General features: G+C 40.0%; 1 protein-coding gene across 1 annotated transcript in view; it reads right to left on the bottom strand.

Annotated features, from left to right (window-relative positions):
- Positions 1-5,231: 5,231 nt before the first annotated feature.
- The window catches only part of efcab14 (EF-hand calcium binding domain 14), a 56,506-nt gene continuing 33,881 nt past the window's right edge, over positions 5,232-27,856 (bottom strand). Inside the window, exons 7-9 of the mRNA XM_063064227.1 lie at positions 26,611-26,722; positions 11,145-11,279; positions 5,232-7,291 (exon numbers count right to left, since the gene is read on the bottom strand). Coding sequence (XP_062920297.1) covers positions 7,125-7,291; positions 11,145-11,279; positions 26,611-26,722 — 414 coding nt within the window. The 3' untranslated portion in view covers positions 5,232-7,124. The remainder of the gene's footprint in view (positions 7,292-11,144; positions 11,280-26,610; positions 26,723-27,856) is intronic.

Below are 27,856 nucleotides of genomic sequence, written 5' to 3' on the forward strand. Positions count from 1 at the left end.
TGCGGCCTTGCATGTTAACATTAAGCACACTTAAGTGCTCTGTTATATCCACCAAAAATCCAAGATCATGAAGCCAGTCTGGGTCATCCAACTCTGCCACTGGCTTCCCTTTCTCGTTCATGAATAGTCCAATTTCTGCACGTAATTGAAAAACAACGTTTGAGCACAACCCCTCTGCTCAACCAGTGCACTTCAGTGTGGTAGGGTAGGCCGTGTCCAATATTATTTTCGGACAAAAGAGTGTCAAATTGCCGATGGTTGAGTCCCTTGGAACTAATAAAATTGACCATTTTGATTACTACATCCATGACATTGTCCATTTTCATGCTCCTGCTACATAACACCTCTTGGTGTATAATACAAAGAAAATTCCAGAATTCCTGCTCTGCATTCTCTATCTGAACTTTCTGAGTTTCACAACACTTGCCTTTCCCCGACCAAGGACAGTGCGCCATCTGTTGCCATGCTGACAGCGTGACTCCAGTCAACCCCCAGTCTGTCGAAGGCCTCGACGAGGCTGGAGAAAATGTTGTTCGCCGTTGTGGTGTTTGTCATGGGCACCATCTCCACAAACCCCTCGGTGATGGTCAAAGATGCATCAACACCACAAATAAATATTCCCAATTGAGCTACATCAGTTACATCTGTGCTCTCATCAATTGCAATAGAGAAGGCCATAAATGACTTCACTTACTGCAAAGCCTCTTCCAGTGATGCCTACTCTGAAGAAGTTTAAATCTTCTCTTCGATGGGAGTTCAGTGAAACCATCTCTCACTGCTCCCCATCTCCTATCATTTTGGATCTCTCCCTCCCCCTCCCACTTTCAAATCTCTTACTAGCTCTTCTTTCAGTTAGTCCTGACGAAGGGTCTTGGCCCAAAATGTCGACTGTACCTCTTCCTAGAGATGCTGCCTGGCCTGCTGCGTTCACCAGCAACTTTTATGTGTGTTAAGTGACCCCACTTTGTCTTTTAATTGACTGTTCAAATCTCCTGCCAGGTCCCCGATTCTCTCTGCCACAGTATTTCTTGACAAGCTGTTATTACCAAAGACCTCTCAGGGCACACCAGCTCAGCCGCCGTCAGCACGCATGCTTTGATGAATTCCCCCTCTGAGTATGGCTTCGACACAGCAGCTATTTTGTTGGCTATAATATAGCTGGCCTTGACAGCTGTATCATGAGTCTCTCGACTTTTGGTGAACACTGATTGCTGTCTTTTTCAGAGCTGCTTCAAGCTCATTTACCTTTTGCGTTCTGAGTCGTCCTGCATACTTGTCATATTTTTCGCCATGTGACGTCTCATAGTGTCGTTTGATATTGTACTCTTTTGCCACAGCCAATTGTTGCGAGCATATCAGACACACAGGTTTGCCGTTGACCTCACAGAAGAAAAAATATCTTTCCAATTATCGTTGAATATCCGACCTTCGATGTCAACTGTTCTTTTCTTGGAAAGCATTTTGAACTACAGCAGCAAACACCGTCATAGTCAGATTACAAACCCAGCATCCGAGTGCCCTCATTACCATCTCGGGTGACTTCAACCAGGTTACCATGGCTAGAACACTGCCCAACTTCACGCAGTATGTGAGCTGTACAACCAGAGGGGAGAGGACTCTGGATTTGATGTACGCTAACGTTGACAATGCATACAGCTCCTCTCCCCTCCCCCCATTGGGAAGGTCAGATCACAACCTGGTGCATCTAAAACCCTGCTACGTGCCTCTGGTAAAGAGTAAACCTGCAACCTCGAGGACAGTGAGGAAATAGTCGGAGGCTTATGAGGCGTTCCAGGGTTGTTTTGAGGTGACAGACTGGCAGGCACTCTGTGAGCCACATGGAGAGGATATTGATGGGCTCACAGAGTGCATCACTGGTTATATCAACTTCTGTGTGGACTGTCCTTTGTTATTCAAATAACAAGCCATGGGTAACAAAGGACATTACAGACATCCTGAATGCTAAAAAGAGAGTGTTTAGAGATGGAAATAGGGAGGAGCTGAGGGCAATACAGAAGGACCTGAAAGCAAGGATCAGGGAGGCTAAAGACGGGTATAGGAGGAAGCTTGAGTGGAAACTCCAGCAGAACAACATGAGAGAGGTCTGGAGGGGGATGAGGACCATCACTGGGTTCTGGCAAACTAGTAACAGAGGAACTGAAGGCAGTGTGGACAGGGCCAATGAACTTAACCTGTTCTTTAATAGATTTGACAGTGTGGCCCCTGCCCATCCCCCACGATTCATCTGTTGTCGGCCCCCAACCAACACATATTCCACTCCTCCTATCCCTCCTCACAGTCCCCCACCCTGCTCTCATGACTATACCCCTTCCTCACACGAAACCACCACAGTGGGCTTCACAGCTGAACAGGTGAGAAGACAGTTGAAACGTCTCAACCCAAGCAAGGCTGCAGGCCCAGATGGTGTCAGTACCAGGGTGCTCAAAGCCTGTTCCCCTCAGCTATGTGGAGTACTTCACCATGAGCCTGAGTCTCCAGAGGGTTCTTGTGTTGTGGAAGATGTCATGCCTCGTCCCTGTGGCCTCAATGACTACAGACCGGTGGCATTGACCTCCCACATCATGAAGACCCTGGAGAGACTTGTTCTGGAGCTGCTCCGGCCTATGGTCAGGCCACACTTAGATCCCCTCCAGTTCGCCTACCAGCCCTGACTAGGAGTTGAGGATGCCATCGTCTACCTGCTGAACTGTGTCTATGCCCACCTGGACAAGCCAGCGAGTACTGTGAGGGTCATGTTTTTTGACTTCTCCAGTGCGTTCAACACCATCCGCCCTGCTCTGCTGGGGGAGAAGCTGACAGCGATGCAGCTCGATGCTTTCCTGGTGTCATGGATTCTTGATTACCTGACTGGCAGACCACAGTACGTGTGCTTGAAACACTGTGTGTGTCTGACAGAGTGATCAGCAGCACTGGGGCTCCACAGGGGACTGTCTTGTCTCCCTTTCTCATCACAATTTACACCTTGGACTTCACTACTGCACAGAGTCTTGTCATCTTCAGAAGTTTTCTGATGACTCTGCCATAGTTGGATGCATCAGCAAGGGAGATGAAGCTGAGTACAGGGCAATGGTAGGAAACTTTATCACATGGTGTGAGCAGAATTATCTGCAGCTTAATGTGAAAAAGACTAAAGAGCTGGTGGTGGACCTGAGGAGGGCTAAGGTGACCCCTGTTTCCATCCAGGGGGTTAGTGTGGACATGGTGGAGGATTACAAATACCTGGGGATACGAATTGACAATAAACTGGACTGGTCAAAGAACACTGAGGCTGTCTACAAGAAGGGTCAGAGCCATCTCTATTTCCTGAGGAGACTGAGGTCCTTTAACATCTGTCGGACGATGCTGAGTATATTCTACGAGTCTGTGGTGGCCAGTGCGATCATGTTTGCTGTTGTGTGCTGGGGCAGCAGGCTGAGGGTAGCAGACACCAACAGAATCAACAAACTCATTCGTAAGGCCATTGATGTTGTGGGGATGGAACTGGACTGTCACGGTGGTGTCTGAAAAGAGGATGCTGTCCAAGTTGCATGCCATCTTGGACAATGTCTCCCATCCACTACATAATGGACTGGTTGGGCACATTCAGCCAGAGACTTATTTCATCGAGGTGCAACACTGAGCGTCATAGGAAGTCATTCCTGCCTGTGACCATCAAACTTTACAACTCCTCCCTTGGAGGGTCAGACACCCTGAGCCAATAGGCTGGTCCTGGACTTATTTCCTGGCATAATTTACATATTACTAATTAATTATTTATGGTGCAGCTGTAACAAAAACCAATTTCCCTCGGGATTGATAAAGTATGACTCTGACTATGACTGAACAGTCTCAGCCTTGCTACAGGTGTTACTTACCTGAGTACTCTGTGTGTTTATTCTGTGTCTGACGACGTAAGTGGGGCCCCAGTGGTCTTCAGTGCAGGGTGGTAGGTGCTTATGCACAGCGGGTGGTTGACTGCCACCTATTGTTTTCTAAGTACACACAACAAGCTGCCGGCACAGCAGGCAGCACAGACAGCGGTGGGAGAGAGAGTGGCTGCTGTACAGATACATAATAAATAGTCGCGAATATATTTTTCTTTCTCCAAATCATCCCGCGGGTTGGTAGTTTGACATCCCTGGTTTAGAGACTTATATGCCTTAATGACCCAGAGAGCTATGCTGGCTGGAGTCTGGGCTTTATGCTTTGGCTCTTGGTAGTATCACCCATGTCAAACAAAGGGTAGAGGCCAGACTAAGAGAGGTCCACCAATCTTAAAGGTTCAGGGGATCTGCTCAGGGCAAACAGCTTCTGGACATGATGCTACCACTGTGTATAATGGAAACGTATGTAAAGGATGAAAAGTTATTGAATGGTTTATTGTATATATTTATTTTTGAATAAAGTATATTTTGAAATTTAAAAAAATGATGCTACCTGATTTAGACAGATTCAGTTATGAGAGACCGACTAGTTGGCCTCAAGGGCTGAAGAGGAAAAAAAACCATACCTATAACTTGAGTGAAATACACACCATTGGAACTGGACTCATTTTCTTATTACTTCTTCAAATTTCAGAGGATGTGTAAAATTTCTTTACCACAGTTGTCTTGACTTTAATCATGTGCAGTTTAATACATACCAGCTCACAAGAATATATGTAAAACTGCTCATTAATTATTTGCCCTGAGAAATCCTCTGAAAGTTTGAGGAGTTTGAATACAGTATTAATTCTAAAGGAATTGATTCAAATGAAAACTATGGCTTCATATGTACTAGCTTTATCTTGACCTGTAACCACTTTATTACTAAATTAGTAACTGCAATACTATGAAAATAATAGTGAGAGTTTTAAATTCAATGGCAGCTAAACTTTATCCAAACTCTAAATGAGCATGGGCTCTTACAAATGGGGGAAGAAACAAAGTGCCAAAAAACCTTGCATAATCTTCCACTGATCAAGCAAATACAACAGATGGTGTTACAGAAACTTAGTTTTAATAAGGTAAATAGCATTAATTCGTGTGTACTTCTGGACCTAATATTTCTAATCACAAGAATTCTATTAATGGTGAAATATTAAGAATCATGACAGATCCACAACACCAATGGAACATTTATCACAAAGTTGAACTGAAATTGGAATAAGGTTTTTATTGCTTGACAAATTATAAATATTTTGATCATGACATGATATAAAACATGCAAAACACAAGGCATCAAGACAATGGTTATTACTTTAATACAACTAACCCTTTTATTGTAGGAATAACATTTCAAAAATATATTTTGGTACATTGTATACAATTAAAGGAGTATTTAAATATTTTAAATTTCACAAGATAATTATGGACTACCATACAAACAGTAGTTCCAAAATGTCCCAGCTCCGAAGCAGTTTTATTCAAAGCATTTGCCTAGCATTCAGCCTTAGGCATCACCACCAGCATTGTGTTTATAATATGTATATAATTTAGCCAACAACTAACAGTGCAAACAACATGAATTGCATTTTCTCCCTGTACCCAGTTTACAAAATTAGACCAACCTTTCTACAAACCTCTGCAAAACTGAATAACACAAATACTGGAAAGGTTGATCTTATTGCTAGTATAATTAAAGAGGCCATTATTGGACAAGATCTAATAGTTTACAATAAAGTTAAAATTCTGATTAAAAACCTGTCCATAAAATACTATGATTCAATAATAAAGCCCGTGTCCAGGAATCAATGAGAATTGGGAAATCCTGTATTCTTATACCAACAGTTAAAACTCTTCCACAGTTGTCAACTTAATTTTTGCATTTGTGAATTGTATTGGAGGTGAGCTTTCATTCAGAATATTATGTTATCTTGGAATCAAAAATCAATATCAAATGAAATCTCTTAGCCAAAATGTTACTTTATTGCTAAGCATATGCTAGGGACATCAGTTGCTGATTTTAATTTCAACATTAGAAATATATTGTTGACTATCTACATTTATATTTTACAATTATTTTGTCACCTTAAAATAAACTGTGAAAAATTATTCAAGTCAAAGAAAACTTTGTACAAACTCTATAGTCCTGCAAACCACTAAGTGTACTTGTTAGCTCTGCAGTTAAATAAATTTATGACTGAACTACAGCAACTAGGAGAGAGACTCATGTCAGAGACTTAAGTTAAAGATGCACACATTTTTAAACTAGAGAATGATTTAAAAGTAAATCTGTAAATTAATAAAAACAAAGACAAAATGCAGCATTTGTTTACAACACTTTACACTAGTTTTGAATTGTGTCAATGTACTATGAGACTCAAACTGAGAGCAGAAACCTCAAGGAAACTTGTCACATTCATGAAGGCAAGCCTTTTAACGCACCTTCCAAGTAGCCAGTATAAGTAAATTCCGCAAGTTTAATTTTGCTGGTAACTGCTTATAATCTGCACATTGTGAATTGCAAGCATTAAGTCACAAAACTAAAATGATGGCCATTTTAATTACCTGCACAAAAGTAGTTCCATTTACATATGGGACACTTGCTGATCTTTGAAAATTTTCTAAGATGGCAATGCTATGTAGATCAGGAAATGTAAACCTCAAGAAAAGCAGTCACAAATTATTCCAGTTCTCAAAGCTGACTAAAAAGTAATCTTCCCATTTAAAATGAGAAAAATTTCTGAAAGTACTGGATAGTTATGTAGGGCAGGCGCGAGGTTGGGGTGGGGGGGGGGCAGTGCAGGTTGCTGGTGCAGACACAAATGTGAGCTCACACTGGCAAACTTCCTTCTTTCAGCACCAGTGGAAGGTTCAAAATATGAATTAATTTACTTTAATCTTCTCCCAGTAGTTTGATTTTGTATAGTGTAATAAGCCAGTTTATTCTTAGAGTGAAATTTTAAACGAAAAGAATTTATCTTGAATGATTGAACCCTTGCTCAGGTATCTCAATTCAATGCTGTCTGTTTCATTAAAACACTGTCTGGGCAAGTCCAAAGCTAAAGTTAGGAATATTTATTCTAAGTATCCTAAACATAATAATGAAACACTGTTTAAAAAGTGCAATTGTAGCAATCACAAGTCAGTACTTCAATTGTTAAAAAAAATTCCACCAGTCCAAATAGAAGTTTGTTCAGTTTCCTATGAACCAATTGCATTGATGAGTTCTGTTTGGGAGAACCTTCCATCTTCATTAGCATCAAACTGTCGAAGTTCTTCAGGATCAGGGGTTTGCGTACCAAATAATTTGTAAAGTTCTTGGTAAGAAAGTTGGCCATCAGAAGAGTGAAGGAACAGGTCCTGCAGAGCTGTAACATTTAAAACAAAATTGCAGTTGTAGAACAGAAAGGCGTGGTAGCACAAGTACACAGTTTCCAGATAGACGGCAGTGAGGAAGATTTTTGGCACATTGCTCTTCATCAGTCAGGGCATTAAGTATAGAAGTGGAATATTATGATATGGGTGAACAAGACATACAAAGAATGACCTTGTAGAACTGTATGAAATTATGAGGCATAAATAGGATGAATGCTGTTGACTCTTTCCACGTTGTCACTTGTAAAAATGCTATTCCCTTTTTTTAAGTTCCTCCACCTCAGCATCTGTTCTCAGGATGATGCTCACCATTCTAGAATAGAATTATCTCTTTTCAAAACACAAGGTTTCCTTTCCACAACCACTGATACTGTCTTTATCTGGATCTCCTCCATTTCCCACATATCTGCCCTCACCCCACCCTCAAGCCATCGTAACAGGATAGGAAACAACAGGAATTCTGCAGATGCTGGAAATTCAAGCAATATACATCAAAGTTGCTGGTGAACGCAGCAGGCCAAGCAGCATCTATAGGAAGAGGTGCAGTCGACGTTTCAGGCCGCGACCCAGGGTCTCGGCCTGAAACATCGACTGCATCTCTTCCTATAGATGCTGCTTGGCCTGCTGTGTTCACCAGCAACTTTGATATATATAACAGGATAGGGTTCACCTTGTCTTTACCTGCCATCACACAAGCCTCAATCCAGCACATTATTTGCCCTAACATCCACAATCTGTAACAAGGTTCTACCACTAAGCACGTCTTTCCCCGATCCTTCCACTTTCTGGAGGGGTCTCTCTCTCTACGTGACTCTCTTGTCCACTTGTCGCTCCCATGATCCCCTTCCTGGCACTTATCCCTGCAAGTATGTCAAGGGCTACATCAGCCCCTACACCTCCCTCGCCACTATTCAAGGCCCCCAAATAGTCCTTCCAGGTGAAAGTCTTCCATTGCAAGTGTGTCAGGGTTATCAACTATATTTGGTGCTCACTGCTCTACATTGGTGAGACCCAACATATATTGGGGGACCACTTTGTTGAGCACTTTCTCTTCATCGACCTCCCATTCCCATTTTGACGTGTTGGCCCATAATCTCACTACCACCACAATGAGACCACACTAAGATTGGGGAAGCAACATCATATTGTCTGGGTAACTTTCAACTATTGGCATGAACATTGATTTCTCTAATATCTCCCCCTTTGTCCTTCTTTCTTTTTCCATTCTTCATTCAGGCTGCCCTCTCATCTCTTTTCACCTGCCCATCACGACCCTCTGATGCCCCTCTTCCTTCCCTTTCTTTCATGGTCCTCTCTATCAAACTCCTACCAGCCCTTTATCTCTTCTAGCTATCACCTCCCAGCTTCTTACTTCATCCCCCGCTCCTTTCCCTATCCACCCATCTTCCCCCTCACCTGGCCTCTCTTATCACCTGCCAGGTTGTACTCTTCCCCCACCCCCCACTTTCTTATTCTATCCTTTCCTCTCCAGACTTGAAGGGTCACTGCCCTGAACATCAACTATTTATTCCCCTCCATAGATGCAGCCTGACTTAAGAGTTCTTACAGCATTTTGTGTGTTGTTCAAGATTTCCAGCATCTGCAGAATCTCTTGTTTATGAATATATAGTTCGTTTCCGAGGATTGGGGAATTAAGAACTAGAGGGGATACATTTAGGTGGGGGGGGAGGGAGAGAAGAAGAGACTTAATCTGTGGGGCAACTTCTTCACTCCGAGGATAGACCATATATAGAAGGAGCTGACGCTGACAGAGGAAGAAGTTAAGGCAGGGACATGCAGGTCAAAGGGCCTTTTTCTAATCATGAATAGCATTAAGTTTTAGAACTGGCAGTACTAAAAACTTAAAACATGAAAACAATACTTTTAGTTTGCTACATATGGTAAAAATGTTATTAGCCCAATTATTTTCAAAGGAGTCAGGATGATTGTGGAAATAGGAGATATATATAATCTCACCTACGTAACCCTCCAAATCACAGGACAATTTACAATGACCAATTAACCAGTACATCTTTGGACTGCAGAAGGAAACCAGAGCACCCAGAGGAAACCTACAAATGTTTGTACATAGTCATGGGGAGAAGGTACAAATTGTTTAGACGACACTGGAATTGAACTCCAACACATGCTAAACACTACGCTACAGTTGCACAGTGCTATTGTTGGCAAGCTGCACAGATTCAACTAATCCCCGTCTTTCAACTGTAACAAAGGTATCCAGACCCATTATTAAGTAAATTTTTACTTGTAGTGAAGAAGTGTGCAGTTTACCCAAACAAAAACCCAAGAGGATTTCTCAGTGGCATAGATTGGAGATCAACTATGATACCGTTACAAAATTAATCAACTTATTAATCTGAACATCAGTTAAACACTTTATTTACATTGTGTATATCAGCAAACTGGTTGTGAAGTTGCATGCAGACATACGTAAAAAAGGCTTAATACTCCAAAATCACATCTTTTTAATGAAGATAAATAAGTTTCATATCCTGTAACAGCAGGAATAATATTGATCAAATAGTGACTGATGAACAAAGAATCTCTTAAGGGAGATTCAGTGATCTGATACTAATTATGATGCATCCAAAGACAGAGGTAAAATCATGTACAAATAAATTTCAATGCTTAGTTTAATGTAAATTAAGATTTTAGCCACAGCTTTTGCAAATCCAGAAGGAAGTCCTAGATAATGAATTTCCATAATTGTACTGTCATTCTAGAGAATATTGATATCTATTTATAGATAAGGCCATTCAGTTTTCATCAGTTTATTCATAGAGCCCTCTCAACGCCTCCCCACCCCCGTTTAAGTGTCCAACTGTTTCTCAATTTTAAGTTATTTCTCCTAATAAAGCTAGCATGGTACCTTGTATGTTGATCAAATTAACTATAGATTTAGTCCTAAATTGCTTTACTAGTTTCTCTTGATTCTTACTACTGAGCTTCATGGCCTTGCAGAAAGCAGCAATTCATTCAGGTACTTAAAAAATCTTTTAATACATTTCTTCTTTCACCATCCTACTATCAATTTTTTTTTTACTTGTCAGTAAATGACCCATCTGCTAAGGGAAAAGTCTCAATTTTATACATATTTGCTAATTTCCCCTTCACTTTATTTCACCCTGAAAGAAAGTAACTGAATCCCAGACAATACTCTCTTGAAACTAAAATTCTCTAATCTTGACAACAATCAGCTATATCTCTTCAGCACCGTCACATGCCATCACATTCTTCTGGGGACCCAACAGTGTACAGTACTTCAGCTGTAGCCTGTCTGGTATTCTATGCAATTCTAGAAATACATTCCTACTCTTGCTTTCTATGCTTCAGTTAAGTTTCTTCATTTGCTTTTGTGCTAATCTGCTGCCTCATTACTTTTAAGAATCTGCTGACTCACACTGAGATATTATTTCTTGCTCTTTTCAGTATTCTACCTCTATTGTTTATCCTGTTGCCACATTTGCCCTCTCTATATGAGTGGCAATATATGTATTGCCACTCATATTTCCACAATGAATACCATTTGGTACATTTTTGGCTCACTGAGCAATCTATTTTGCTCACAACTCTCTTACTCACAATGAACAACTTACAAAGTTGGTATCATTTATGAATCTGGGGCTTCCTTATTGTTTAATCAAATCCAACTTATTGATCTATACCAAAAGGTGCAAGATTATACCTATATAACCTTCAAATTATTCCAGATATCACCACCGATTAAGCTGAGATCCTATGCACTGATCTTTAAAGTCCAAATAAAATTATAAATAATGTACATTGGATGTGAAGAACGCAGAATGCTCTAGCTGTAAAACTCACCTTTTAAACTATTAATCCCAGGTAATGATAGGTGTTTTAATTTGACATTCCTTTTACTGTTTTTATTAGCTGTTGCTTTTACTGGAATTCTTGGAGAAATTAAGGGATTCACTGTAGAAGTTGAGCTTGTGTTAGCTGTAAAACAAAAGTACAGCTGCAAATAATTATCTATTCACTTACTGCTTACATTCCAGACTTTAGGGAAAGCAAGCATGGATTCTAGAGCATAGAATCAGGCCATATTGTAGAGCTGCTTTACTTGTAATTGCTCTGCCACATCAATTACTTTGTCACCCTGCCTTTGTACTTCCTCTTCTCTCTCATACTTGAATCAAGCCTTCTTTAAAATATGTCCATGCTTTTTCTATTACCCATGTGGCAGACTACATCTGCATTTTTACAACATAGAAAGTGATCTGAGTTTTTTTTTGATCTGCTAGTTGTCATTTATACCTTTGTTTTACTAGCTTATGTTTAATAGATTTTCCATATCCATCTTAACAAATTACTGCACAATTCCAAAAACCTACAACTTCCAGAATGTTCTCTTTTCAAGAGCCTTAAACTTCTGTTATTACAACACTCAATTTTGTCATCCTTGAAAATAGTTTCTGCACTTTATTCACTTCTCTTGTGTGACCCAACAAAAAGTCTACATAAATTTATTATTTCAAATACTTTTTCCCCTTCTTCCAGAAATTAACTGCACCCCTCGGCTTGTACTTTCCAGCTTCAGTAATATGTGTACCCAATTCCAGATCTCATTGCTCATTTATCCTATTTAGTTACTCAGCTTCCAAAAAAGAAACAAGTGGCCTCTTTCTTTATTTTATAGGGAAGCATTCTCATGTTTGAAATGATAAATTCGCCCAAGATTCATGCATATGCTTTTTGTTCTAGTTAATTACATTGTAATCAACCTCTCATCTCCAATTTCGTATAATGATTTAACATCACAGCTCCAGTTCTATTATGTGAATAACAATGACTGTTTTAGCACAAATTCCTATGGATCACATTTCGTAAGACACTTCCCTTAAACTAAGCATCTATTTTCAATCTATTAACCATCTTTCAATCCATTCTGTATCTGGTCCCTGACTCCTTATGCCTCTAGCTTTACCAATAACTCTTCATACAATACCTCACTGAAGGCATTCCGAATATTTCACACATTACTATTTTCTTCCAACAACTCCAATGGCTGACACATCTTTGCCAAAGTCCCAAAATGGTTCAGAATAAGTTCAGCTTTCTTCGAGATTATTCAATCATAACCATTATCTGTGTATAAATATTGTACTAACTTTTTTGATATTCTGATCAACCTGTAGTAAAATTGCACAATGTTTTCAATGAAAAGGCAACAAGAGGCCAGATATGCTTCAGCGCTGAAGTTCAGAGTATTCAGGCAAATTTTTCTTTTCATATTTACTATAGTGGCCATATTTCACTACTGTAATTGATTATAGCTCTTTTCAGTGATCTGAGATATAGATGTAGGAAACTAATGGATGTACTGTATTTATATTTCAAGCATTTGATTCCAGAAAACCATATTGTAGAAAATGAAACTCATAATTTAAAAAAGGTAACACATTACCATGAACACAAGATTGATTGGCTAGTAGGAAACAAAGTAGGCAGGAATGTTTTTTTTTCAGGTTGCAAACTATTTACTGACATCAGGGATCATGTTGGGGGCTGAACTTTTTACAATTTACAGCTCTTCCCCAAGTTACACAAGTCAGGGCTTGTCTTAAGTGAAGGTACCAATGAAGGTACCAACAAATACAATTGCTAAATTTGTTTATGACCAAAAATAGCAAGTTGTGAGGCACATTAGCAAGCTACAAAAATACACATTAGGTGAAGTGAGTAGGCAGAGATCTGAAAAATATTGTGGAAAAATTAGGTACTTTCCATTTTGGCAAGGGTAAAAAGGACATTACATAAACGATGGCAAATTGCAGAGCCATAAAATGCAAAGGGATCTGATGATGCATCATTCACAATAATCTATACTCTAGCTAAAATAAAGCTAACAAAAAACTTTCGTTTACCGTTCTGGGAACTAAGGATATAAGTACGGTATTAAAGTTTAGTTACTGTATATAAGGCATTGAGATCATGTGGAGTACTATGTAGTTTTAAGATATAAATACACTGAAATCAAGTTCTTAGAAGGGTTATTAAGCTAATACCTGGAATGTGCTGGTTATCTGAGGATAAATTAATGTTGTAGTGCCTGAAGTTTAGAGTGAGAGAACTAGATTGAAACAAGAGCCTGTGTATTAGTGAGGACGTTTTATCTTGTAAGAAAAGCTAGAACTAGGGTTCAATACAAATGGTGCAAAATGTTTTCTAAGGGCTGACAGTCTCCAAAATGGTCTCTCAAAAAACAGTGTAAGCAGAGTCTGAATATTTTTAAGGAAGAGGCAAATACATTCTTGATCAGCAAGAATGCAAAAAGGTCATTATACTTGGAGGGAATGTAGAGTTGAGATTAGTCTGATCCAGACATCCCACCCTGCAAAAACTCACTTCAGGGAGGTAGCACCCCCACGCCCCCCCACCCCCACAACCCCATATCCACCCCCACCCCCGCCCGGTCGACCTCCAAGGGTGAATGTAATACTTCGTTTAGTGATTTTGTCTAATCTGTAAACCGAGTTGGGTATATGCAGAAAATGTGACATTAAAATATGTACTTATATTATATTATCATATTTATTCTATTACAACTTTAAGTCTACAGGGAGTTTGGCCTCATCACGTAGGACATCAATAGCGTAGTTCCTTAGCAGCCAGCCAGCTAGTTTAAATAACATTAGCTATGCTAATGAATGAATGACACCTGTTAAACTCACCTCAACATGTCTTTTACATTTTAACTCACCATGGGCAATAGAAAAGTCACTGTTGCAAATAGTGCAGCGAGCAACACTGTCATTATTTTTGAGGTTGACTGTAAAGCCCGCCAACAGAGAAAACTGATAGGTTTGCTTAGCAGGGGTCCCCAACCTTTTTTGCACCGCGGACCGGTTTAATATTGACAATATTCTTGCGGACCAGCCGACCGGGGGCGGGGGTTTTAATCACGACTGGAATATTGGTGATAAGTCGACTATGTCAGTTATAAATAGCTAATACACTCAATTTCGTTTCTAAAAGGGTTTATCTAACGAATTTAATATTAAACACACAGAGCATATTTTCCTCGTATGAACATATAAAATCATTGCAACACACCAATATCGCTGAATCAGCGGGAGCCCTGGGCTTGTTTTCCTGCAACAAGACGGTGCCATCGAGGGGTGATGGGAGACAGCGATACTCGAAGGGGGTTCCTTATGTCCAGTCTATTCCACAATTTAGTTTTCGTTGCATTCATTGCAGAGAACTCCGCTTTGCAGAGATATGTTGGAAATTGAAGCAACGTTTTCAGTGCTTCCATGGCTATCTCAGGATATTTAGCCTTGACTTTGATCCAGAATGCCGGCAGAGATGTTATGTCAAATGTACTTTTGAGCCCGTCATCATTTGCAAGCTTGAGGAGTTGAGTCTCTTCTCGCGCTGACATGGATGTCGCGTGCGTAATGACCTCATGTGCGTTCAAGTTCAGCAGTGTGTGACAAGGAATGAGGAAAGGTGCAGCTGACTCATGTTGTTTAATATCGTTTCCTTGCAGCCCGGTGGTTGGGGACCACTCTTAGCATGAAGAGAGACCAATCAGGATGCTCGCTCTCCCTCTCAAAAAAAATCAATTTCCGGGATATTGTATATAATTTCCGGGCATCCTGGAGCCACTATCAATATGTGGGAGACTCCTGGAACTTCCGGGAGAGGTGGGATGTCTGCTGATCTGGCATATCATTCTTCTGCCATGACATTACTAAATGAGGAACAAGCATGAGGGCCCAAGTGAGTTCTTCTACCCCAAATTCAGATGTTCATATATTGGAAGAAAACTTTAAACAAGCCATAAAGTACAACTAAAGAAGTTTAAAAACTTCACGAACTGTTTCCATCCTGTAGCAGGACAAAAGTCTGCAACAAAATTGACTGACTATTCTCTCAAACAACAGCTAAAATGAACATTGATTTTGATTTTATATCTAAATATGCATATACCAATTTGTCTTTTCTTCAATGTCATTCAAGCTAAAAAAAAATAAATATCTAAAATCATGCTTCCAACAGGAAATCATGCTGACAGTAAGCAATGCATCATTCCATTTCAAGATGCATCTGTGCCCATAATCTTTCCATGAAAAATTATCTAATGAGGATTAATGAATTTACATCATTTATTCATCCTTTCATCTTGGAAATCATAACCTCTTCTGCCTTTTTTCATCTTTGGTTTATTTTCTCTTCACAAAATTTACAACAAAGGTGCTCATCATGCCTCTGCCAAAGGACAAACAGCCTAATCTCACCTTCCAGCTCCAGGTTCATATTCTTGCAGGTCATGACTTAAGTACACAACTATATATTAATTAAATGTATTACATGTTTTTGTCTCTACTACTTCCCTGGAGTTCCAGACCCCTATTACATTGACAAAAATACCCATCTCTACACTACTATATTCAATTACTTCAAATCTATGCTCTGCTTCTTTCACTGCTAGAGAAATTAGACCCATCCTTTTAGCTGTCTGTGCCCCTCAATTTTATTCACCTAAATCCCATCCTTTTCTGTTCCAAAGAAAACAACATAGGCCTATCTAATCCTTCCTTGATTTTCCAATTCTAGTAGCATTTCCCTCTATATGTTAAATATTGGATTAAACATATTTTAACAAAAGGGATGTTGAGTAACTGTGAATGCACAAGAGCGATATAACACATGGCTTACTCCATACTAATTCTACAAGTATTCTCAGAAACAACAAACTGACCACCCCAACCGTGATTTCCAAGCACCACACTCAACATAATTAAATTTGCCATCAAGTTACACGTCATTGATCAGCTCTAATTTCAACATATTTGTGATATCATTCTTCAAAGTATACAGCAATACTGGCTTTCAGGCAAGATTAATTTTACCCACTTTTAAACAAATGTCAAAAATGATTAATATTATATACACAATAATTTCTTAGAGAGAATAAAACTCATGCTATTTCAGAAAACTTTCTACAAAAAAAAGATTCTCCTTGACAATCACAATCACTTTTACTAAATTTTAATTAAACCTTTTTAAATTCAACTATTGATGACTTTCTGAAAATAACAGTATGCCATTCAATTCTATTCTCTCTTATTTTGGAAACAGCTTATCAGACAGTAAATTTAGTTCATAATAACATCTTGCAAATCTATGCCACCACTGCTTCATCAACATCAGTTGGTATTCAGTGCACAGATGCATTCATCATTCGCAATCTTGTGCGAAATCCAAAGGTTATTTAATTTTGGACAACGTTAAAACAAACTTACATCTCTTCCTCATTTGAGGCCAATATTCTACATATTCCAGATATCTATTATAAGTAGATTCCCTCAGTTCCTTTTCCAGCTTTAGTGGCACCTTGGCCCCACTTTCACATACAAATTTGACAATCTCAGGCAGTATAGCTTCATAAACTAAACTGGAAGAAACTACATGACATATGCAAATCTGAGAAATGAAGATCTCCAAAATAGCTGTGTAGATAGCCAGCTGGAACAGAAACATTTTGCTCAGGAAGGAAGGTTCCCATCTATTTTAGGTTTTGCATTGAAATCTATTGGGCAACACCAAAACACAGCTAACACCAAAAAAGCAATTTAAAATGGTGTGTGCCTTGAGGTAAATGATCCGGGAAATTTGAAGGCAAATATTTCAACTATTATAAGATGTTGGAGGGCTCACTTTTTTTAAAGTTTGCACTTTTTTTGCTGTTGGTAAAACAGAAGAATGTTCCTGGGGAAAGAGAAACATAATAATGCCCTAGAAAAGTTCATTTTAGTTTCTTTATATCAGTAGCCTCTAGGGAAATTATTAAAAGGTCTATCTGTACATTTCGTACAGATTAATTAGCAGGAAGTATCTTTGAGATTGCTCATGCACTTGCACACAACGGTAATAATCTGCATTACTATGAACTAGTGCACAAACCAGATTGTGGTCAAATGAAAACATATCTGGCATCGAAATCTCCAAAACCATTCAAGCAAAAATTATGGTAATTTCAACAAACATGAGAGCTTTGCAATTTTTTTTTCCAAGAAAATTTGTTATCCAAATTTATAGTTATAATGAATTTCAAATCAAATACTGCTACCTCTTTTTGGCTGGCAGCTAATTTAGCCCAAACCTGGGTTCAACTATTTAAAGAAATGACACAACATCACTTCTGCCATGGTTCTGAACTTTCTACTTGCTCTTAATTTGCAAGTAATGTTACCAATGAGCAATGTGTTTTAAATGAGTATTATGATCCATGGCGGTCCTTGGTTCAAATCTCATAAGAAACACTAATTTTATATGCAAACTACTTAATTTCAAGTTTCTTGTGCTAAAAATGTCAATTAACTAATCATCTGAATTAAACATAAGCCCCAAAGTGTTCCAACATTGATTTAACATAATTCAATGTTTTATGTTACACACTATTGCACTTGGGGGCATGTCTTTCAACATACTACAATTTTCATGTTGAGTCACTTATTACTTTGCAATAAAACTCAAAGCACAGTATAGTCCTAAAGATATATAGACATTTAAAACACTACATCAAAGTTTTGAGTATTTATTATTTTGCCATTTTATTTGCATTGCATGGTTGTTTCATTCCTCGGATTCTTCTCCATTCTATGCTTATAATTTGCATAACACAGAAGAGGTCACCTCAGAAATACAAAGGATTTCATTAGTTATTCACCTGACTTAATTGAAAAGTTCGGAAGAAAAGCTTCAACGATGAAGAGACAGAAATACAAGAGGAGGGCATAGTTAGAGAAATTATACAGGTGTCCCCCACTTTTGGAACGTTCGCTTTACGAAAACTTGCTGTTATGAAAGACCTACATTAGTTACCTGTTTTCCCAAACAGTAGGTGTTTTCACTGTTACAAAAATAGGCAGCGCGCCCCCCGAACAACCAAGCTCCTCCCCCTGAACTGCTTTCTAGCCAGCATAGTTTAAACACGTGCCTGTGAGCAGCTGTTAGCAAGATGAGTTCTAAGGTATCGGAAAAGCCTAAAAGAGCTCATAAGGGTGTTACACTTTGCGTAAAACTAGACATAATTAAGCGTTTCGATCGTGGTGAACGAAGTAAGGACAAAGTGAGTTTGGCTTGTGGAAGTTGACGAAGATGATGTTGAAGAGGTTTTGGCATCCCATGACTAAGAACTGATAAATGAAGAGCTGATGCAATTGGAAGAGGAAAGGATAACAATCGAAACCAAATGCAGTAGCGAACAGACTGAAAGTGAAGTCGTCCAGGAACTGAACGTGAAGCAACGGCGTGAGATTTTCGCTTCAATGATTGCAGAAAACTACGACTTTCATTTTGAAAGAGTACGTCGGTTTAGGGCATATTTTCAAGATGGTTTGAGTGCTTACAAAGAACTATATGATAGAAAAATGCGCGAGGCTAAGCAGTCAAGCATACCGTTGTTTCTCAAGCCTTCCACATCAGCCACAGGCAGACATAGAAGAAGATGACCCGCCTGCTCTGATGGAAACAGACGACAATGAGATGACACCCCAGTGTCCTACCACCCCAACCCCCAGGCCGTGGACTGATACTTTGCCGCGAAGAATGCAGCGGTAGCCAGGACACACCCAACATATCTTTAAGAAAAAAGCCAAAATAAACAAGCTAATTAATTAGGTGCCGCCCGGCACGTAAATGTTGGCCCAGATCAGAGGCGACACAATCGGCTATTGCCTCTGATCTGGGCCAACATTTATGTGCCGGGCGGCACCTAATTAATTAGCTTGTTTATTTCGGTTTTTTCTTAAAGATGTGCTGGGTGCATCCCAGCTATCGCTATACCCCTGCATGCTTCGCGGATCGGTATCGGTCGGCAGCCTGAAGGCTGGGGACCACTGCACCACCCCAACCTCCAACGACTCAGCTCAACACACCATCATCAGTGCGCTCGGCACTGTCTTCCCAATTCCAGTAAGTGATACTACACTGTACATATATTATTTCTACTTTATATAGGCTGTGTATTTTTATGTGTTATTTGGTAGATTTGGCAGTTTCATAGCTTAAAGGTTACTGGAGAATGTTTTTGCCGAGAGCGCTTGCATGAGATTTTCGCTACGGAGAACAGTACGGCAATGATTGTAGAAAAGTATTTCTACTTTATATAGGCTGTGTATTTATCATATCATTCCTGCTTTTACTATATGTTACTGTTATTTTAGGTTTTATGTGTTATTTGGCATGATTTGGTAGGTTATTTTTTGGGTCTGCGAATGCTCACAAATTTTCCCCATATAAATAAATAGTAATTGCTTCTTCGCTTTACAACATTCTGGCTTACGAACTGTTTCATAGGAACGCTCTATCTTCTGATGGCGGGGGAAACCTGTACTCCTGCTATATTACAGAATCTTCTTTCTCCTCTACCTTTAACCCTCCCGAATACACGAACCAGAAAATATAGAAATACATCTTAAATACATTCCCATTCCAAAATGTTGGTCCAAGACCGCCTCTACTGCTACAATGAGGCCACTCTCAGATTGGAAGAGCAACACCTCATATTCTGTCTAGGTAGCCTCCAACCTGATGGCATCAGCAATGATTTACTGATCTTTCCCATAATTTTTCCCCTCTCCCCTCTCCTTCCATTCCCCACTCAGGCTTCCCTCTTACCTCTGTGTGAAGTTGCCATTACCAGGGAGAAGGTTCTTGGGAAACTGAAACATCTGAAGGTAGATAAGTCACCTGGACTAGATGGTGTACATCCCAAGGTTCAGAAAGAAGTGGCTGAAGAGATTGTGGAGGCATTAGTAATGATCTTTCAAGGATCACTAGATTCTGAAATGGTTCCAGAAGACTGGAAAATTACGAATGTCACTCCACTCAGGCAGAAGAAAGGAAATTATAGGCCAGTTAGTCTGACCTCAGTGGTTGGGAAGATGTTGGAGTCGATTATTGGGATTCAGTGTACTTGGAGGCAATGATAAAATAGGCCATAGTTAGCATGGTTTCCGTAAGGGAAATCCTTGCCTGACATATATGTTGCAATTCTTTGAACTAGCAGGTAGACAAAGGAGAATTGATGGATCTGGTGTACTTGGATTTTCAGAAGGCCTTTGCTATGGTGCCACACAAGGCTGCTTAACAAGCTAAGAGACCATGGTATTACAGGAAAGATACTTGCATGGATAAAGCAATGGCTGACTGGCAGGAAGCAAAGAGTGGGAATAAAGAGAGCCTTTTCTGGTCGGCTGTCAGTGACTAGTAGTTTTCCACAGGGGTCTATGTTGGGACCAATTCTTTTCACATTGTATGTAAATGACCTAACTGATAGAATTGATGGTTTTGTTGCAACGTTTACAAATGAATCAAGGATAGGTGGAGGGGCAGGTAGTTTTGAGGAAGTAGAGAAGCTACAGAAGGACAGATAGATTGGGAGAATGGGCAGAAAAGTGGCAGATGGAATACAGTGTCATACACGTTGGTAAAAGAAATAAAGGTGCAGTCTATTTCCCAAAGAGGAGAAAATTCAAAAATCTGAGGCGCAAAGGGACTTGAGAGTCCTTGTACAGGATTCCCCAAAGGTTAATTTGCAGGTTGAGCCTGTGGTGAGGAAGGCAAATGCAATGTTAGCATTCATTTCAAGAGGACTAGAATATAAAAGCAAGGATGTAATGTTGATGCCTTATAAAGTACTAGTGAGGCCTTACTTGGAGTATTGTAAGCAGTTTTGGGCTCCTTAACTTAGAAAGAATGTACTGAAACTGGAGAGGAGTCAAAGGAGGTTCATGAAAATGATTCCAGGATTGAATGGCTTATCACATGAAGAGGGCTTGATGGCTCTGGGCCTGTATTCACTGGAATTCAGAAGAATGGGGGGGGGGGGACCTCACTGAAACCTATCGAATGTTGAAAGACCTCAACAGGGTGGAATTGGAGAGGACGTTTCCTATGGTGGGAGAGTCTAAGACCAGAGGATACAGCATCAGAATAGAGGAGCATCCCTTTATAATGGAGACAAGGAGGAATTTCTTTAGACAGAGTCGTGAATCTGTCGTAATTCGTTGCCACAGGCGGCTGTGGAGGGTATCATTGAGTATACTGAAGGCAGAGGTTGATAGATTCTTGACTGGTCAGGGGGCGAAGGGATACAGGGAGAAGGCAGGAGATTGGAGCTAAAAGGTAAAATAGATCAGCCAAGATGAAATACGGAGCGGAGTCAATGGGCTCCTATTTTGCTCCTATGGTCTTCTTTGCCTCACCTGCCTATCAACTCCCCAAGGTGTCCCCTTTCTTAAAAGACCCTATCATATCTGCCTCCACCACCTTCGCGGGCAGCCCATTCCAAGTACTCACCACTCTCTGCGTGAAAAAACTTACCTCTGACACCTCCTCTGTACCTACTTCCAAGCACCTTAAAACTGTGCCCTCTTCTGCTAGCCATTTCAGCCCTGGGAAAAAGCCTCTGACTATCCACATGATCAATGCCTCTCATCATCTTATACACCTCTATCAGGTCACCTCTGATCCTCTGTCGCTCCAAGGAAGAAAGGCCAAATTCACTCAACCTGTTCTCATAAGGCATGGTGCTCCAGCCACATTCCAGAGGCTTATGGACAGAGTGCTGCCAGGTTGTGAGGACTGCAGCACTGCCTGTTTGGATGATGTGGTCATTTTTAGTCTGACCTGGGAGGAACATCTGGAGCACCTTCGTTGAGTCCTGGGTGCAATCAATGCGGCAGGACTTACGGTCAACCTGCAGAAATGTGAGTGGGCCAGGCAGGAAACCCAGTACCTGGGGTATCAGTTGGGGAGAGGTGAAGTCCGGCCTCAGGTGGATAAAGTTGAGGCCATTCTGAACAGCCCCAGGCCCCGTACCAAGACCCAGGTCCGGTCTTTTCTTGGCCTAGTGGGCTGGTACTGACGGTTCATCCCTCACTTTTCAACCCTGGCAGCCCCATTGACCAACCTCACCTGCAAATTGGCCCGTAATCCTGTGGAATGGAGTGAGGAGTGTGAAAGTGCTTTCCAGGGCCTGAAGGAGAAATTATGCTCTTCCCCTGTGTTGCAGAGTCCTGACTTTGAACGCCACTGCCTGGTGCAGGTGGATGCCTCAGGTGTAGGCATCGGGGGAGTACTGGCTCAGGAAGAGCCAGGTGAGGAACGTCCTGTGTTATATCTCAGCAGGAAACTTCTGCCCCATGAAACCCGGTACTCCACAATCGAGAAGAAGTGTCTGGCAATCAAGTGGGCGTTGGACAGCCTCAGGTACTACCTTCTTGGGAGGGAGTTTGACCTCCAGATGGACCACAGAGCCCTGACCTGGATCCAGACAATAAAGGACCAGAATGCCAGGGTGACTAGGTGGTACCTGGAACTTCAACCTTTCAGGTTCTGTGTGTGGCACAAAGCAGGCAAGGAGAACATCACAGCGGACTTCCTGTCAAGACTGCCAAACATTGCTGCTGCAGGAGAGGAGGGTGGTAATGTGACAAAGGCCCGTCACTAACTATGGACGGTACATGGTGCACTCGGTAAAACACTCATTCCCAGCAGTAATAGTGACTGGGTCTGGAACAGAGCTGCTGCATGGAGCTGTCTCATAGAGTCTTCTTTGCCTCACCTGCGTATTAACTCCCCAAGGTGTCCCCTCCTTCTCTTTCTCCCACGATCCACTCCCCTCTCCTATCAGATTCCTTCTTTTCTCACCCTTTACTTTTTCACCTATCACATCCCAGCTTCTTACTTCATCCTCCTCCCCACTCAACCGGCATCACACATCACCTTCGAGCTTGTACCCCTCACCCCCACCTTCTTTTTCTAGTTTCCATACGTTCTGCATGACCTGCTAAGTTCCTCCAGTACTTTGAATATATTACTCTGGATTTCCAGCAACTGCAGAATCTCTTACGTTTAATACATTTTAAAGCAGTGGGAAAGTTCAAAACATCTATATCTGTACAGATGGCTGAAATTTCTAGTAATGAGGGTAAATGCTGACAGTTCCAAATGAAATTGCCAGCTTTTATAAGGAAGACTTGAGCCATTATTTTCAAAGAATGGTTGGAACTCTCACACTTGATAGGTATATGAAAAAAAATAACTTGATGAAATAAAGACTAGCAAGATGGGAGCAGAATATGGCAACTCAATGCAAGCTGCTCTGTGTAAAACTATTCATTACTTCTATTACAATCATTCTACTCTTAAAACTAAAATTCTAAGTCTCTTAAAAATAACTAATAATGCTCTTAAGTTTATTTACGGGTTTGGTGATATTCTAGCGATCTGAGCAAATGAACCGCCAACCCAACTCTACAAACCACATGGAACCAAATAGCAAGCCCTAGAATGGTCCCATCTACGCAGCAGCTTGTATAGAGTGCAGATCCAACCTGACAGAACTGTTGCCAAGATTCAACTCCTGGATCCCAGCAGAATGCCTGACCTGCAGGAGCTGAGATCCAACCCACTCTTAGGGCACTGTGATTGGAGGCCCAATCAACAGAAGCTCCAGCAGTCAAGTCTTGATGCCTGACCTACAAGAGCACCCAACATCAAGGCCCAACAGAATCAAAGACCCAACCCTACAAAGCATGTGAGACAGAATTCCAATGGAGAGGCTCTACCAGACACCTTCACTTACTTGTTGGTGCAGTTTATTCCTCACCACAACCTCTGTATCTGTCCAGAAACAACAAGTTACCTTCCAGTCCAGCTGATTCCTCTCCAGAAACCACAAGAAACTACAAAGTTGTGGGCACAGCTCAGAACATCATGTGAGCCAACCTTCCCTTCATGGACTCTGTCCAACTTCGTGCTGCCTCAGTAAAATAGCCAAGCATAATCAAAGCCCTCTCCCAACCCAAATGTATTCTCTTCTCCCACCTCCTATAATGCGCAAGATACAAAAGCCTGAAAGCACGTAGACCAAATGTACCACCACACTTAAGGACAGTTTCTACCCCACTGTCATAAGACTAACAAATGGACCTCTTGTACAAAAAGATGAACTCAACTTAAATCTACAATCCACCTCATCATGGCCTTGCACCTTATTGCCTGCCTGGACTGCATTTTTTCTGTAACAAAAAAAAACACTATATTCTGCATTTTTTTTTCCTCATATTACCTTGATGTACTGATAACGATGAAATTATCTGTATGAATGGCATGTAAAAGTTTTCCCACTGTACCTCAGTACACGTGACAATGACAAACCGATTAGGAATATTGCAGACTTACTGGACAGTTCATGGATGAGGAACAACTCCTAGAAATACCTAGTTTTTAAACTATTAAATGGAACGAATTTTCTGTGAAGTTAGCTTCTTGCACCTTCCATTTTATTTTGAACCTTTGTCTCAAAAGAATTTAAAAAGACAATTACCCACTTCAGCTTTTGCTACAGAATTTTCCAACCTCCTGACCACTCCTGCCAAGGAGGACAAAGGCAACATAAAAATGGGAATATCACCACATACAATGTATCCCCCCAAGTCACATACCATCCTAATGCAAGAAATATTGCCTGTCCTGTATTGTTGCTTTAACTCACTTCCAGAAAAGATGTAGCAGGTCAAGGCAGTCGTTATCCATCCCCTTCAAAGACCTTTTAGAGAGCAGCAGAACTGTCAGCCTAGCTAGTGATACCCACATCCCCTCAAAGACAAACTGGAATGAAACAACAAGTGCTTAGCAGTATTAAACAGACAAAGCAGAACAAGTTAGCAACCGAAATTCAGAAGTATATCACCACTGACATCTGCTGGTAATTATTGAACATGTAGTTGAGTCTTCAATTTCTCACTCCATTCACACAAACACATCTAGTTTTCTCCTTCCGCTCGTTCTTTACTTCCCTTTGCCCTTTCTGGTCAATTTCCTTATCAAAAATTTTAAAAAGTGCTAAACTCTCATGTCACATCTAATTCACTGGCTTCATGAATCCTAGGACATCATAAGAATTAATATAGATAAGATGGTGCATGTCTAAAAGGGTGAAATCCTCAAATTTGTTTAAGTATTACCAATTTTCCAATCAACAAGAATACAAGTTAATTAGATTTTATTTACACACTTTATCATTTGATCATACAATAGCTAACCCCTCTAACCTATCAGCAGTAAAACTTAACTAAATATATTACTGCAAATGGTCCGAATAATGACCGGACTTCAGAAAATGCAGAAAGACCTGCCCCCAAAACAATTGGTAAAACTAGTGATAATAGAGAAATTTCTAGAGATAAAACAACACACGCACACACAGAACTGCATTCTTCTATTTTGCTGCCACTTTCTTACACATACTCAGTGAATGAGCCTTCACAGCTCTCTTGGGTAGTGATACCTGATGTTTCAGCATACCAGCTGAAGAAATCTCACCTCAGCCCAGCCTGAATGCATAACCCTTATTTTCAGATTGTGACCCTTGGTCTGAAATACCTCAGTTCACAAAAAACACAGGGCAGGAATCAGCAAAATCCAGCTATTTATACCATAATTGTAGGTACAAATCTTACTTATATCTATTATTTCCTTAATCAAGGCAAGTTAAAATTTTAAAATACTATTCTTCCAATTTCCTACTTAATTAATGAAGCATTATCCTTTTAAACACTCAATTCCACTAAGCTTATAACTCTCTTCGCCTTGTGCCTTCCTGAAAGTACATCTCTTGGTTTGCTTCAGGATTCAGTTTCTCTTCCTTGCAGCCTCAAGATATTTTTCAAGGTACATTCCATATAATCCATTTTCTATGTAATATAATGGAATTTAGTGAATGTTCTATGACATTAAAAGTACGGAGACAAAGTTCAAAGTTTTGAAGTACTTTGAACTTTTAAGACTATTCACATAGTGCTAATAAACAAAATTTGACATTGAATTACAACAAGAACATTAATCAAAGAGGTAGGGTAATGCGGCATATGCTAACGGGGAGAGGGACAGGGAAACACGGTAACCTGATTATAAGAATATCAACATGGAGATTCGCAATGTAATTTAGATATAACAAAATTCTTTCTAGTTTATCACATATGATAACTCAAATGTGCAAACTTTAAATATTGTATTATTAGGGAAGAATATGAATAATTGATTTTTAATCTGTTCTGATACTGTAGATCAGAAATCCATAATGATGAACATCCTTATGGTTGTTTAACTATGTTGTACTTTAACTATGAAGGAACCAAACAGATGCTAACATTATCTTTTACAGGGAGAATTTTTTTTAAATGAATAGCATTTTCTTAATACATCAAATCCACAAGCAGCGTTTCCTATCTTTAAATTAGCTTACCTTGATTGTTGACTACACTTGTATTACCTAGATTAGCTGATTTGTTGGCGAGAGCATTGACCATAACCTTCAACCTTTCCCTAAAATTTGGCACTTGAATGTTGTCATTTTGCTGAAAGAAAAGAAGTATTGAAAATAATTATTTAAGATCAGGAATGATCAGAAATAGAGAAATAAGGAATTCAAACTATACTGGTAAGAAAGCTCACTTCAACGTTAAACACAATTAAAAGGTTTTAGGGGTCTTGCACATGTGAAAAATATGGTGCGTATGAAAGGACAAGATGTAGCCTCTTTTTTTGGGGCCACAAAAAGGGCATTAAATCTGAAGATTTACTGATGTCAAAGCAACAATGAGTGCATCCTGTCAACAATTACGGCAAAGGGAATTGAATAATTCATTAAATCATGCGACATCTTTACCACCTGATTCAAGAACAACAGATGAATTTGTTTATATTTTCAAATACTGAATAAGGACTATTCCCGAGGCATATTTGATATTCTAACTCCTGAGCGGTAGGAAACCTATGAAACTTTACGATCAAATTATTTGAATATGGAGTTCGTAAGTTCCTAGAAGAGACTGAGGCTAAAACAAATGAATTGGCAATAATACAGCTGAAAAAATTGTTTTATTCTCTCAAGATTGCATTACAACACAAATATACTCCCTAATTAGTCATGACCATGAAACAAAAATGTGGGCACCTATGAGAGGCAGAGAGGCAGAGAAAATGTTCAATCTGTTGCAAAGCAGTGATAACAGGGCAATTAGAAAATTATGACATGATTGGGCAGAACTGACATGAGTTTTGGAAGAGAAATTATGTTTGACAAATTTAGTACAGGTCCACAATCCCTTATCCGAAATCCTTGGGGCCAGTTGCATTTTGGCATTCAGAATTTTTCGGATTTCAGACCCCCACCCCACCCCACCCCGATACCAAAAGACACGTACGCTCAAGTCCCTTATTTAACCTGTCTCAGTGCGGTGGACTTTAGAACCCGGCGGTGTACCAAACCTACGCACATCCTCCCATATACTTTAAATCATCTCTAGATTACTTATAATACCTAATACAAAGTAAATACTATGCAAATAGTTGTTATACTGTATTGTTTAGGGAATAATGACAAGAAAAAATTTTATTTCCAACAAAAACGTTCAATAAAACATAAAAATATACAGCTTCAAACGAACCGAATCAAACACATGGTAAATGACTTATTGGAATAAATGTCG

Source organism: Mobula hypostoma, chromosome 12 (genome assembly GCF_963921235.1).
Source record: "Mobula hypostoma chromosome 12, sMobHyp1.1, whole genome shotgun sequence".
In the NCBI taxonomy this organism is placed as follows: Eukaryota; Metazoa; Chordata; class Chondrichthyes; order Myliobatiformes; family Myliobatidae; genus Mobula; species Mobula hypostoma.